This window comes from Alternaria metachromatica (assembly GCF_023757995.1).
Source record: "Alternaria metachromatica strain BMP 0045 chromosome Unknown scaffold_5, whole genome shotgun sequence".
Classification (NCBI taxonomy): domain Eukaryota; kingdom Fungi; phylum Ascomycota; class Dothideomycetes; order Pleosporales; family Pleosporaceae; genus Alternaria; species Alternaria metachromatica.
The window spans coordinates 894,662-909,017 of record NW_026055496.1 but is presented as its reverse complement, the minus strand read 5'-3'; the positions used below and the strand labels follow the sequence as shown (position 1 = coordinate 909,017).

At 52.2% G+C, this 14,356-nt stretch overlaps 5 protein-coding genes across 5 annotated transcripts; 3 read left to right on the top strand and 2 right to left on the bottom strand.

The window, feature by feature from the left end:
• Nucleotides 1-296: 296 nt before the first annotated feature.
• On the top strand, nucleotides 297-1,439 carry J4E83_003251 (uncharacterized protein; the record flags this gene model as incomplete). The annotated part of the gene is made up of 1 exon (XM_049330188.1): nucleotides 297-1,439. One exon carries the CDS (start codon nucleotides 297-299, stop codon nucleotides 1,437-1,439), a length of 1,143 nt encoding a protein of 380 aa, XP_049190684.1.
• A 1,114-nt stretch (nucleotides 1,440-2,553) lies between these two features.
• On the bottom strand, nucleotides 2,554-3,401 carry J4E83_003250 (uncharacterized protein; the record flags this gene model as incomplete). Its single annotated transcript, XM_049330187.1, has 4 exons — nucleotides 2,554-2,670; nucleotides 2,750-3,163; nucleotides 3,271-3,285; nucleotides 3,345-3,401. 4 exons carry the CDS (start codon nucleotides 3,399-3,401, stop codon nucleotides 2,554-2,556), a joined length of 603 nt encoding a protein of 200 aa, XP_049190683.1.
• A 1,919-nt stretch (nucleotides 3,402-5,320) lies between these two features.
• On the bottom strand, nucleotides 5,321-6,166 carry J4E83_003249 (uncharacterized protein; the record flags this gene model as incomplete). The annotated part of the gene is made up of 1 exon (XM_049330186.1): nucleotides 5,321-6,166. The coding sequence occupies one exon, from the start codon at nucleotides 6,164-6,166 to the stop codon at nucleotides 5,321-5,323; it is 846 nt and encodes a 281-aa protein (XP_049190682.1).
• Nucleotides 6,167-7,060: 894 nt separating this feature from the next.
• Nucleotides 7,061-10,906, top strand: J4E83_003248 (uncharacterized protein; the record flags this gene model as incomplete). Its single annotated transcript, XM_049330185.1, has 2 exons — nucleotides 7,061-7,328; nucleotides 7,380-10,906. The coding sequence occupies 2 exons, from the start codon at nucleotides 7,061-7,063 to the stop codon at nucleotides 10,904-10,906; spliced, it is 3,795 nt and encodes a 1,264-aa protein (XP_049190681.1).
• Nucleotides 10,907-11,336: 430 nt separating this feature from the next.
• Nucleotides 11,337-12,308, top strand: J4E83_003247 (uncharacterized protein; the record flags this gene model as incomplete). Its single annotated transcript, XM_049330184.1, has 2 exons — nucleotides 11,337-11,536; nucleotides 11,597-12,308. The coding sequence occupies 2 exons, from the start codon at nucleotides 11,337-11,339 to the stop codon at nucleotides 12,306-12,308; spliced, it is 912 nt and encodes a 303-aa protein (XP_049190680.1).
• Nucleotides 12,309-14,356: the final 2,048 nt, after the last annotated feature.

Below are 14,356 nucleotides of genomic sequence, written 5' to 3'. Positions count from 1 at the left end.
TCACATTCAGCCACGAATGACTCTTGCATGTGTTGCGCCGCCTGGGGAAGACTCCAGACTTCTCTATAGCCTGTCGACGTTGGCGACATCGTCGAGCCTCATGTTTGTAGCCATGGTACTGCAAAGGCAATGCGCGTGGAGCGCTCCATTAGCCTCGCTTACTATGCGCTTGCTAGTAGCTTGCCAAAACTGTTTCATCACCTCATTTAGACTAATACTGCGAAATCTTCACCAGAAGACAACTACAGTACAACATCCATCACGCAATCGCGACCAAAAATCACCCGATATCCGTCATGGCCTACTCCGCCGAGCTTCGCCTCGCCTTGCAAGCCGTACACCGGGCGTCATTGCTCACCAAATCCGTTCTCCGGAGCCTATCCAACAACGTGTCTGCGGAGACAAAGGCAGATGACAGTCCCGTGACCATTGCGGACTTCGCCGCTCAAGCCCTCCTCATATCCGCCCTGCGTGCCGTGTACCCAACAGACGCGTTTCTGGGCGAGGAAAGCGCTGATGCATTGCGTCAAAACGAGACACTCGCTGACCGCGTCTGGCAGCTCGTGCAACAGGCAAAGGACGAGACTCATGCAGGTGGCTCCGAGAACGAGAAGGGGGACGGAAACGCTGTCCAGAAGGAGGAGTTGGCTTTCCCGAAAAGTAAAGAAGAGATGTTCGAGCTCATCGATAGGGGTGGGAAAGGGGAAATCACCAGAAGAGGCCGAACATGGGTCATGGACCCCGTGGATGGCACAGCAACGTTTATGCAGGGCCAGCAGTACGCTGTTTGTCTGTGTTTGCTAGTCGATGGCGTACAGCAAGTCGGTGTCATTGCGTGTCCCAACCTCGCCTTCCCCATCCAAGGGGAACTGGGCCAAACAGCGATCCACGAGGACCAAGTCGACAAAGACGGCTTTGGCGTCATACTCTCCGCCGTCAAGGGACAAGGCACCTTTATCCGGTCTATGAACAGTTCCCTTTCCGCTGGATTCGGAGAACCCCGCCACGTAGACCGAACCACGCTTCCCCAAAAGAAAACCTCAGAACTAAACTTTGTCGAAGCAACACTAGGCAAAACATCTCTGTCCCAGCCCGAACACAACGCCGTTGCTACCACTCTCGGTGCGCAATGGCCAGGCACCATTCTCTGGTCTCAGCAGATGAAATATGTCGCTCTTACCCTTGGAGCTGCGGACGTCATGGTGCGCATTCCCAAGACTAAAGACCGCTTTACGTATATCTGGGATCACGCTGGTGGGCACCTTCTTTTCCAGGAAGCGGGCGGCGTTATCAGCGACTTCAAAGGTGAACAGATTGATTTTGCGAATGGAAGAAAGATTACGGGAGAGAGGAACTGGGGTATGATTGCTTGTATGCCTGGGTTGTTTGAGGAGGTGGGTAGAGCGGTCATGGAGGTCTTGAAGAAGAGGGATGGTTGAGCTGATGGTGAAGATGGAGATGTTGGGTCGAAGGGAGTTGTATGCAAGACTACAATACAACATTATGGTTGAACCAAAGTCGATGTACACTGGAAATCGAGCGAATGTCTCTAGGTCAGTTTCGGTGTGGTGGTATACTGCATCATGATGGTATACCAGAGGCTACCTATAGATGGGACTAGTAATCGACATACATCAGATCACAAGCTATTGTACATTCAGGGTAGGTATGTCACGCCATACTACTCTCCGAAGCTATACCGCGAAAGTCACGCTGTCAAACAAAGACACACTATAAATCACGCTACAAGGTAATGTCTCAATGTTTCATGTACAAGCTCCACAGTACCGATTGCGTGGGGTTTCGGGTACCGTCATGCCATGCCCGCACCACACCGGCACGATGACATCGGCTACCCGATTGAACCGACATGTCGCTCGGGACGAACATGACCGTCCAGCCTCAAAATTCAGGTTCGGCTTCGGGTGTCAGACTCCAAAGTTTGAAAAGCGCCGTGTACCGCTACACAGAACCTCTAAAACAGCCTCACCGGACAGTAAGTGATATGCCACGGGAATACAAAAATGTGGGGTAAGCCACGACGTGAAAAGAGGAAAAAAGCGGAGTAGCAGCGGCAACGACGACATGATGACATGAGTCTCAGGTGAGCAAGAAATCGGGGGTTCGGGTGCTCATCATCTGCTTGCATGGCTTCTCAGGGGTTGTACAGCATGGCATGGTCATATGTAGGGAGAACACGGAATATGCCTGAAAGACATGCATGCATGATTGCGGGTCTCTTTTTCGTTGTGGGATCTGCGCGGACAAGTATGGAGTGTGGCTAGCCGTAACGGATAGCATGTACATGAATGGGGTTTATTACACGACATCCTTGGTATATAGGCGGTGCTACAGCGGAATCAAGTCCGACGCCAACTGGATCGGCGCTGGTTGCTAGAGGGGGTCCATGTGCAATTGCGTATATGTTGTGTACTGCTTCTATTCCTCGTTGTGAACGCATGCACAAGCATGCTAGGTGTTTGCACAACCGCTCTGTTGATGCGCCCTTCCGGCCTTGAGCCGTCGACAACCGCTGTTTGTAACACCCTTGGTCTATGATGCGCCGCCGCCGTTTTTCCGGAACGAGACTTTCTCCACTGCGACATTTTCGTTGCCTTCGGCGTCTTTGCGGAGTTGGTAAACGTAGAGTACGAGGACATCGCCTTGAACCTAGGTTCATGTTAGCCCTGATATGCTCTCCACCCTGCTGCTGTTTGCTGTTCCTTGTGTAACACCTGGGTAAACTCACATCCATCAACACAAAACTCGGCGTGGGATCCTCGTCCTCTGTCCACCACCCCGTGCTCATAGCACCTGTCGCACTTCCAGGGTTGACAAAGAACTTGCCTTCCATCTCATACGCCTCAAACTTGTGTGTGCCGCCCCATAGCAAGACATCGACGTCCATCTGCCGTGCTGCTATCAGCAGACTGTCGCCGTCGCCGGGTGGTATGATGGTGTGGCCATGTGTAAAGCCTATGCGCAGACTACCATGTGTGACGACTTTCGATAAGGCGAGATTAGGCGCTTCCACGTCGAAGTCGCCTTTTACAATCTGTAGGTCCGGTGCAATAGCGCGCAGGAACTCGTACGTTTCGCGATCCGTTATGTTGCCTAGACACAGAATTTGGCCGATCTTTCCGGGTGCGAGGAGTTTCTTGAACTATATCGTCGTGTAAGCGCATGCGCGTGTGGGTCTACGAGAGACGGGGTGCGGTTGTAGTGGGTATTGACGGATGGTGAACGTGGTAGAAGTGGGGTAAAGCGTACCTTTGCTGGTATGTCCTATGTAGCCTGTAAGTTTGTGAGGTCTAGCATCGTGAAGATTCGCTGTGGTGACATACTGAAGCTCGGTCTGGTATGAAGAGGTCGCCTAGGACCAGCACCAGTCGCGAAGCCATTGCAGCGGCGCAGCTGTGTCGTTATGCGCGCAAACTACACTGGGTAATAGCTCGGGGATATATGAAACAAGAGCAGGTAACTTCGCAGGTAAGACAGAAACGTAGCGGAAGCTTGCGGGGATGTTGCGCAGCTGGAGGTGGAAGTTGGGGAGCTATGCTGTCACTGGGCGGGCCCAAGTGGCAGAACCCCGGCTTGGCAGGGACACCTGGACTGGAGATCGCGACGCTCCTCTGCTATGACGATCCCGAACAACTACTTTACCACTTTTTACAACCATTTTGCACCATCTAAATATCCAGCCTACGATGACTCGAACTGCCCAGGTGGTTACTTGGTGCTTGAAACGCTAGATAAGTGATCATGCCAGCTCCAAGGCCTCCGAAGCACCTGAATTTGGCTGCGTCACTACCTAGGTAGTATTGTGAAAGGATCCAAAGATTTACCAGACGTTACACCCCCTATGTACGTGTATGTATGTAAATCGCTCTATAATAATACTCTGCAATCTTCACATGATATTATCCTTGAAAGTAATCATGGTCGCTGTGTCCGCCGAATTGATACTGCTAAAGTCGCTGCCTATCGAGACGGTCTGATGTCTCAATCGGCTTTCTAACAGCTGGAATTGCGAGACCATAACATCATCAAGTACTAAACTTCCTGGGCGATACTTGAACTCTTCTCAACAGAGACTTCTACACTAGATGTAGGAAAGAATCAACGTGGCTGACCTAAACACAAGGTGGATTTGGGTTCTATAGACATGGTGATAGCAGCCTCGTCGGGCATGATCGCACGTGGCCGTCTACGTAGGCTGTTTGCACTGCCTTAACTGGGAGTACATAAAGTCGCTGTAACCAATGACGAGGAACCATCCGGCCCTGAGCCTATACGCAATCTGGAAATGCAGGCTGCTTGGCCCAGCCTCCACGCAGCGGGTTTTTGTACAGAGGCCGCCGTGACCAATGACAAGGAACCATTCGGTCCTGAGCCTATACTCGATTGGGGCATATATGCTTGGCTTGCGGTAGCCACCAGGAAGCATACACAAAAATTCCAAAGCTGGGCCTTACGGTCTTCACACTAATCCTCTCTTCTTAACATCATTAGTGATCTCTGGTGTCTCACCAAAACAGTTCTGAGTTCAATAAGTTAGAATACACTGCCTATCTTAGTACCTTTTGTCAAGGCCCATTTGTTCTCATCGTTTACAGCCGAGTCAGTCAATCACATACCCGCTGCCACACACACAGATTGAAAGGGAATGTCAGCTTTCAGTAACGGCGCTGCCGATGCTGCACTCCAGATCTTGTTTGGTGTCGCCGCCATCTTTAGTGTCGTTGTTGCGTTGTTTGGTCTACATTATCGAGACTCCCTTGGATTTGTCCTGTATCGGCGTTTCACGAATCGATCTATTGAACGTATGTGGCCGTGATTGGCGAGTTTGGCGCATGTTGTATGCAGTCACTAATGATATTATCAGCATACGAACTCGAGGAAGGACTCCAAGACTCGAACAGCACTGCTTCAGTGCAAGCTTTCGCTTCGACTCACATCCCTACCTCGACTTCACCAGACTTAGGTCCAGAATCATCAGCCGCAACGAACTCGATTACCAACGATAGCCTTCGCAATACCAACACCGAAACGAGTCCAGTATAATACACGGTTGGTTAGATGTACGTCTCGAGCCCTGTGTGAAGTGGAAACAAGGGCGACGAAGGCCAATGTTCGTAGGAATCGATGTAGCACTTCAGACGCATCGCCGCATCAACAGTCTTGACGTTGTACACCGTAGATGGTATTGGTGTATGGAAATCTGTATGATATCATCAATGTACAAGTGTACTTTTCGAATCACCTGGGCTTGTCCTTTGCAAGACAGACATCTTCCCATTGCACCATGGACAATGTAGTCTCAGATAGCAATAGAGCTCTTCTCCTCTTCTACATCGCCATACCAACCAAGAAGGTGTGCGAAATATTCTCCAGCGAGACCCAGACTGATCGCACCGCCAGTAAACCATGCACCATTCACGAACCACCACCAGCAGTTCTTGACTTCCTTTAGCTTCACTCGTCGGATCATCGTTCCTAGGGTGACTGCTGCTCCCCCGACTGAACCGACAAAGTAGACCGGTCCTAAGCCTGCTGCGACTCCAGTAGCGGATAACAGGCCGAGCTGAACAACGGCCAAACCAGACAACACCATCTTGGTCTCCTTCTCATGCTTGAGTGCAATACTCTTGATACCAGCTTTGACATCATCTTTGATATCCATATGCGCATAGATCATGTCGTAAAGAACAGTCCACGCAACGTTACTAGCGTAAAGACAAGCCGCCGCTGTGAGCGCGGCTTGATTCGCCAGCAGATCGACACCCAGCGCAGGGAAGCCCATCATCGCTCCCCAAGAGAACGTAAGACCGAGAACAAACTGAGGATAGTATGTTACCCGTTTCGCCAAAGGGTAGAGCGTAACGAAAACAAGTGACGGCGTTGCGTACCAGAAGCATTCGAATGGGAGCGAGAGAAGAACGGCCAAACCGGTCGTAAGCTGTCCTCCAAGGAAGACAATAGCCTGCTGGGGTGTGATTGCTCGTCTAGCTATGGGACGTAATCGCGTCCGTTCGACGTGTGGATCGAGGTTACGGTCCCAGAGGTCGTTGATCGTGCATCCGGCGCCTCTCATTACGAGAGCTCCTGTGAAGAAGAGGGCTGTTGTGCCGATGACTGCGGATGGTGCAGCGAGAGGTGTGGCCATGGTTGCAGCGAGAAGTGTGCTGAACATGCAAGGAAAGAAGAGGTAGTATGTGCCGGCCGGTTTGTCCAGTCTCATCAGCTCGCCGTACGGAACAGCTTTCTGAGGAAGATATGACAGGAAGCCGGTGGTTGGTGGCTTGTAATCGGGAAGTGGTTTTGATGGTCCATCTTGTAGTGTTGTCGCTGCCGCTACTCCTGACTGCAAGTTTGTCGAGTTTCGTCGTATTGACTTGATGAGCTGGGTGGTTTGCGGACGATAGCTCGAGAGTGACAGAGGTGTTGATAGTCGTCCTCGTCTGCAAGCGGATTGTAATGTGGAGGAACTTCGAGTGTATTGCCGACACACCGGCGCAGCCCGCGCTGCATAAAGTCGTAGGAGAGCCATACTCGGCTTTTAGATGTTTAGACGGTCAGGAGTGTTTGCAATTTCACATGTAAAGGCATGCGCGCTACTCCTTCTGTTTGTTGGACTGGTATGCAGGGTCTCGATTTCAACGTGCTATGCTGAACATGTCGAAGACGATGTGAGTGACTAGAACACCAATTGGGAAAGGCACTTCGGTCACTGCCGTCCAGCGCCGAATCGGGACGGTGAGTGAGTGGGGAACGTGAAAGCTGAACCATGGGTTCGCGCTAACTCTCGACGGCACGTGACGGCTCAGAACGCCGTTTCCTCGGTCGCGTCCACATCCCGAAAGCTCACCTTGCCGCCGCCAAATCAACTACAACTTACACTTTCTGCAGCCCTCGCGCCGCCAGCGACCACGACTGCGCGCCCACGCTCACTTGCTGCGCTCTCGCCTACTTACGACTGCGACGACGCCGCGAAGGTGCCTCCTGCTCGCAACCCCACACCACGAACGCGACTTCTTGATGGTAGTCATAGGTCACGACCATGCCGGCCGCGCGCCCCCGGGCCTCCTTTGAGCCTATCCCGCCCGATTTCGATGTGCGCACCTTTGTGGAGACCGCGGACAATTTCCAATATGTCGACCGCATTTCCTACGAGATGATCGCCAACAATGGCATCGAAGCCTTTGAGAAGTTGGTCATGCTGCACGTCATAATAGGCGGCAAGCCTCTTGTAATCGACGGTTTCGAGGAGGTTCTAGATCCCTGGACCTTTACACCTTCGTGGCTGCGCGACAACCATGGCGATAAAGGTAAGCGCAATTTAGGGCCATACTCGGCGCGCATAGCTAACAGCGAGACAGTCGAGAATGCGCGCAATCTCTCGACCAAGGAGAACATACCTCTGACCATGAAGCACTATCTCAAGCATATGACGAAGCTTACCGAGCAATTCTTCGACGGCCCAGACGACGCGTACCGCGATAAGGCGAGGCAGCGCATCTACCTCAAGGATATCGACTGTCCTCAAGTATGGCATGACAAACTGAAGGAGCACATTCCCTCGGTTCTGTTCTACCTCAACGAGAGCACTGGTGAGCCTGGCGGCCCTGGCGCATTGGACGAGCCTGGTGGTCGCAAAGGACGCGGAATTGGACGCGCCGGAGATCTTATGAGCAGTCTGCCACCTGAGATGCGCGCGGAAAACCTCATGTGCTATATCGGTCACGAAGGCACCTACACCCCGTCCCATCGAGAGATGTGCGCTTCACTTGGTCAGAACATCATGGTCAACGCATCAGGCAACATCAGCGAAGACGGCAAGCAGGAGCGTCCTGGTTCGTCCATCTGGTTCATGACAGAGAGCAAGGACCGTCATGTTGTCTCGGAATACTGGCTTTCGGTACTAGGCCACGACATAGAAGTGGAGAACCATTTCGCGCAGCTCATCGCTTGGAAAAAGGCCCCATTCCAGACTTATGTTGTGGAGCAACGGGCGGGCGACTTTATACTCATCCCACCACTAGCTCCCCATCAAGTTTGGAATCGTGGTACGCGAACCATGAAGATTGCTTGGAACCGGACGACTGTCGAAACACTGGAACTCGCGTTGAACGAGGCATTGCCCAACTCACGAGTCGTCTGCAGAGACGAGCAATACAAGAACAAGGCCATCGTCTACTATACCCTTCAGAAATACTCCAGCCTCATCAAGTCCGCGCGCGCTCAAGTCGAAGCGGGTGGCGAACAGGCAGTCGCAATCCAAACATCGGTTAAAATTAAGCAAGTTCAGAAAGATTTCAAGAAGCTCTTCGATCTGTATAAGGCCATTCTGCTGTCAGAGGCGTTTGCACCGGACTCTCGAGAACACCCAGAGTTTCTTCCCTACGACAGCAACGTAACATGTGCCTATTGTAGATGCAACATCTTCAATCGCTTCCTTAGCTGCAAGACTTGCAAGAACTTGTTCAGTTCGGAGATTGAAGAACCATACGACGTTTGCATGGACTGCTATTGCATGGGACGAAGCTGTGGTTGTCAATCAGGATACACATGGGTCGAACAGTGGAAGTGGAAGGACCTCCTTCACAAGTACGAAGAGTGGCGCGCTCAGATTATCGACATCGATGGCTTCGTGCATGAGAAAACTCCGCTTCCACTGCAAGAAGAGCGACGGTATCTTGGCAAGAAGACGTTGGCCACAGTCTGTCAAGAGCAACTCCGAGTCCGACCCTTCGTCGATATCAAGAACCCGCAACCTGAGAGCGTGTCCGACGAGGAGGAGCCTGTCGTCGACGAATACGGCAACGTCAAGAAGGTTGCGAACAAGAAGTCGAAGCAGTACCTTTCGAAGCACAAGTCGTGTCATTTTTGTCTTCATCGCCATCCAAAATGGAAGATGGCATTCTGCACGAGTTGTGACCTGTCCTATTGTTACGGTACCCTGTTTCGAGCACACGACATGATGCCGGTTAACGTCATGGAGGCTTACAACTGGAAGTGCCCACACTGCAGACGAGTTTGCAACACTGGCGCCTGTCGACGTGACCCCCGACAACATCCATACGAGCCCAAAGGAACTTTGCTCGGCCACGACACCAAGAAAGTGGCTGATATACGCTCAGTAGAGTGTCTCGTCGATTTCAGTGTGTCTAATCTGAACTGGTTGCGGGAAGAGGAGGGTATGGGTCAGAGTGCAATGCAACGCAGAATGCTGCAAGCGGAGATGGACAAAATGGCGGATCCTTCCCTCGATGCGCGATTCATTGAAGATGACAACCACGGCTACACCCGATACGGTATTACCTACTCTCCCGTTGAGGACGCCAACGGCGTCGTTCACGACAATGGTGAGGGAGGGGCAAATGGTGCTCCATACTACCATGATCCCGGCATGGATGGGGAGATTCCGCGTCTGGGTCAAAAGCGTGGTCGCGAAGAAGACGAGGATGTACAGGGCAACCGGCGGAAGAAGGCCAAGGCGAAGAAGCAGAAGAAGAAGAAGGACGACGAAGCACAACCCCTGCAACCGAAGAATGCATCTGGCAAGGAATATCAAAAAGAGGTACAGAGGAAGCTACTTGAAGACGCCAAACGCGAGGACAGGTTCATTATGGTTGCCGCGAAGATGAAGGGTAAATCCAAGGTGGTAAAGTTATCTCTAGCCACTGGCCACCTTGACCGAATTCGCCAAAGACCCGTTCCCGAGCGCGCACCAGTCCTACGACAAGGCACCCCCGAGGAAGTTGAAGCATCTGGCGACATGCGGTCCATTCTGCAGTCTGATGTCGTACCGAAGCCAAACACTCTCAAGAGCGTGGCTGAGAAAGAAAAGGACGCGAAGACATATCGGATCCGAGTAGAAGAGGATGAGGCATACTCAACGCGCAAGCGCAATCCAGAAATCAGCGGCGCTGCGAAACCAGGCAGACCTCGTGGCTCCAGACGTTTCGAAGAAATCACGCTCGATTCCGATGAGGAGTTCGGTGGCGAAGAAGACGAGCCCGGATATACTGGTCGCTCACGTGGGCGTGCATCGAACTGGTTGGCGCGACGGAATGAAGGTGAAGAAGACCTACCCACCGAGCTGCCGTCCGACTTTAGGGATGGAGCTGTAAGGCCCAACCGGGAGAAAGACCGAGAGCGAAGCCGCGTGTATAATGAGCGCCGAAAATCTATGCCAGCAAAACCAAAAGCTGGAATCAGACCTACTGGACCACCATCCGAAGATCCGGAACCCAACAACGCTGGTGATGTCTCCGGGCATGCCTCTGACCAGGATGGTCTTCATGAAGAAGATGACCAGTCCAGTGAAGCTTTCATTCTCGCACAACAAGCCGCTGCCGCTGCCCTGGAAGCCCAACGTCGGGAGGAGGAGGCAAAAGCTCGTGCAGAAGCTGAAGCCAGAGAAGCCGAGGAGAATCTGCGAGCGAAGATGGCGCTGTTCCCCGATTCGGACGATGACCAGCTCATGGACACATTCCTTGGTGACCTGCCCGCTGACGAGGAGCCATTCGAAGATGACACACGATCTGAGGACAAAACACCGGAGCCTGTCCGCACAGGACCACCGCCAACCACAAACTCCATTTTAAGTGGGTTGAATGGGAAGAAGATCAAGATTGTTGCGGCCTCCAAGCGGAACGGTAACGGACCAAGCAAGGTCACTACTACGACGACTGTGACTGCACCAGCGTCTAAGTTTTCCGCTGTCAACAGGAAGCCCCAGGCCATTAATGTGTCGGATTCGGAGAGTGATGATGAGATTCCTGCGAGCGCACCAGCTCCGAAGAAACCTGTTGGTAGACCACCAGGCCGCCCTGCTATGGTACCGACCCGCGGTTCGAGTTCTGGGAAGCGTGGTCGTGGACGTCCAAGGAAGACTACGTGAAACGTCGATTAGCCAGGCGTTTGGAGCTTGCATTTACATAGGGCTGTTTGTTTGTTTGCTCATATACCATTGTTTCTTAGCAAGGCGTGGTGGATATTCCTGTGGCATCTCCTCGGAAATTCTGAGGCGGGCGTCCTGGTGCATTATTGTCCACGGTCATAGATGAAGCGTCGAATTCGATATTTGAGGTTACAACATGTATAGTAGCTGCAGTGCGTACTAAGGCACGGTAGAATCTTTCAGAACGAATGCATAAATCGTACCGGTCATACAAAAGAGCCATCTTCTGCCGAAGGGATGTGAGGGCGACTCAGCCAATATTATGTGCACGTGATCTGGCGTCGGGCTTACCTAGGTATAGTCGCGTCTTCCCACTCTCACGCCAGTTCCACCCTGCCTCGCAATCGCAAACCCACCAACAACACCCACAATGCCCCCACTTCAGATCAAAACTATAACTCTGGGCGCGTTTAGAGATGTCTTGTCGCGTTACCCTGCCATGGTCCCCGAGAAGCTACGCGACCTGGACGCGCAACGATATGACATCATCCGCAAAGCCGTAGCTGCACAAGACGAAAGCGAGAAACACTTGACGAAAGAGCAAATCGTGACGCTTGTGGAATGGAAGCTGTATGTGGTACCCTTGTATTGAGATCACGTATGAGGGGGTTTGAACTAATGGCGAGGCAGGAAGCACGGCACGTTTCGTCCAGCCCTACTAGGCCTGGTCCAAAGTAATACGGCAGAGGCAGTCGAGAAAACAACCAAAAGGGCCTACGCTGCGCTCTGGAAGAACAAATCATCCCATCCTGATGCCATCCCCGCGCTCAAAATCCTTGTGGGACTGAAGGGCGTGGGCCCAGCAACCGCATCCTTGCTTCTTTCTGTTCTCCGACCTGCAGAGATACCCTTCTTCTCTGATGAACTGTTTAGATGGTCCGTCTGGGACGATGAAACGGGGAGCGGAAAAGATGGAAAGGGCTGGCAGAGGAAGATCAAGTATAACGTCAAGGAGTATGAGATGATGCTCGATCGCGTGCACGAGTTAAGGAAGAGATTGCGAAGAGGATTCGGGCAGAGGGACCCTTTGGCGAGAGCGATTGACGTTGAGAGAGTAGCTTGGGTACTCGGAAAAGAGGGATTGGATGTTAGTGTGCAGGAAGATGAGACAGAGGAGCATGAGGGAAACGATGCGGATGTGCAAGCTGACACGAAGGCGGAGGAGGGCGAGAAGGAGAAAGACGAAGCACAGCAAGAAGAGATCCCGCCAGTAACGAAAGAGGGCAGCGGTGACGAAGCAACGATTGCAAAGCCCGTAGCGAAGAAAGGTACGAAACGTAAAGCGTCGGAGGCCAAACCACCTGTCGAAGGTACCCGCAAGAGTACGCGGACGAAGAAGTAGGCCCTCATCAGCATACCTCGACCGCTTCCCAATCGAGCGTAACTTGAGATGGAGGAAACAGGTATCAAGACCAACTAGCCTCCAGCATTCAACACAAATCACGCATCCCGACGCTCGCCTGTCACTATATCCGGATCGCAATAATCCCGTTATCGTTATTCCCTCTTACCAATTCATCACACCGATGCCGCTTATCATCGGTTTTCATCACTCTTCCCTGGCTAACCGTCACTAAGACATGAACATGCATACCTGACCCTACGTATCATTTTCATCACAGTATCTCACACCGGTCAACGCAATCTTCACCCAGTCTTCTAGCTCGTTCCTTCGCCTCCAAAGCACGTTCCTGTTCACCGTAACCGAGACAACCCTTCTGATCGGTGTGACGCCCATATGTCATGTATGTCGGATCAGCAAAAACGCGGACATGATGGAACATCACAAGCGACTTGGTGTTTTGTATCTACGGAAGTTTTTCCCGACGAATAAAGCCCTGAAATGGATTTCTTGGGGTGAGGTGAGATCTGACGAGGTGCCCTTGCTAACTCTACACCCAGCAACACCTCGTATACCCGGAGATGAATATCGCGGGGTCTGGGGGTGGTGTTACGTGAGATGCGAGATGTGTGATGAGCAAGTGTCATGGCCGGTGTAGGTGTATGTCATGCATGAAGAGGATGACTGCCACGCGAGAGATTGCGGGGAGGGAAAGGGCCTTGTACACAACGGGCAATGATTTGCAGTGGAAGTGAGGAATGTGATGGGATGTGATGAGATTAGGCGGGCGACATAAGGTTGTCTTAGTAGCAAGTCGGAGTTCGGAGCGTGCCGAACGGGGTATGTCACTGGCTGACTTGATGGAGCAAGTTTGCCGCGGAGGTCTAACGTCGTTGACTGAGATGAAACGGCTCTTGAATTGCGGCAAAGCGCGCTTGTGGAGAAATGGTGGTGATGATGACTTGCATGGTGGTTTATCGCTGATATTTGGAACCCGGACTTCGCTCATGGCGCGGCTATGGAAAATCGCAGTCGCTTCCAGGTAACATCAAAGGGATGGAGTATGCATAACGGACCATTGGCACACATGGCATGGTCAAACAAGGACTCCCGAAGCAGTACTGGTAGTTTTCAGCACATGTGCACGTAGCATCAGCTAACACCTCATATGTGTATAGACATGTACGCATCACCCCATGCGGAAGGGCAGTCTCCTTCCGTGCTTCTGTTTCCTGCTTCTTGATCCGCATTCGCACACTCCGCACCTCTTTCTAACACCCCATCCAATATCCACCAAATTACACATTCCTGCACCAGCCTCCAGATCCAGAAGCACAACCGCCCCCACAACCCCATCACCGCGTTCGCGCCCCGTAATCCAACGCATAGCCTCGGATCCGGCAACCGAAGCGAACGGGAAACAAGGGAGACAACTCCGAACCCAGCGTGCTGGTATAGGTAGAAGGATGGAGATTGTGTATAGTGTTCAGCCTCGCTAGATCGGCTGGGATGTGAATCCTGGCTTGATTGTGATGAACTGCACCTCGAGATGCTTTGCTCAGCATTAGTTTTCTGTCAATGCGCTGTACGCTGTATACGCTGCGTGTATGTAGACGACAAAGAACGCTACTTGTGACCAACCTGCCAGTAGCTTGGGATTGTGTGCTAAGCCCCGCGAAAGATCTTTCGCACGCAACTTTTAGCGGCGGTGCACATCACCTCACCTCGCTTGCAGCCTCCCTCCACGTCAAACCCAACGAGCTAGTTGCGATCCTGCACGTCAATATAGTCTTTACTCAACTGAGCCTTGTCGACCCCGACCTCCGCGTTAGCCACAAACGAAAGCGATTTCCAGCTTATGGTACTTTCCCATGTTTCCGTTCTCATGCAATCGCATCTGGCTGCCAAACATATGCATGTGCGTCTTTTTGCTCGAACCTGCGTTGGCTAGCCTCAATCGCCCATCGGTGAGATGTCTGCGGGTCGCTCATTCCAGCAGACTTGCTATCTACTTGCGATATGATGACTTGCATACAGTTATCCGTTGT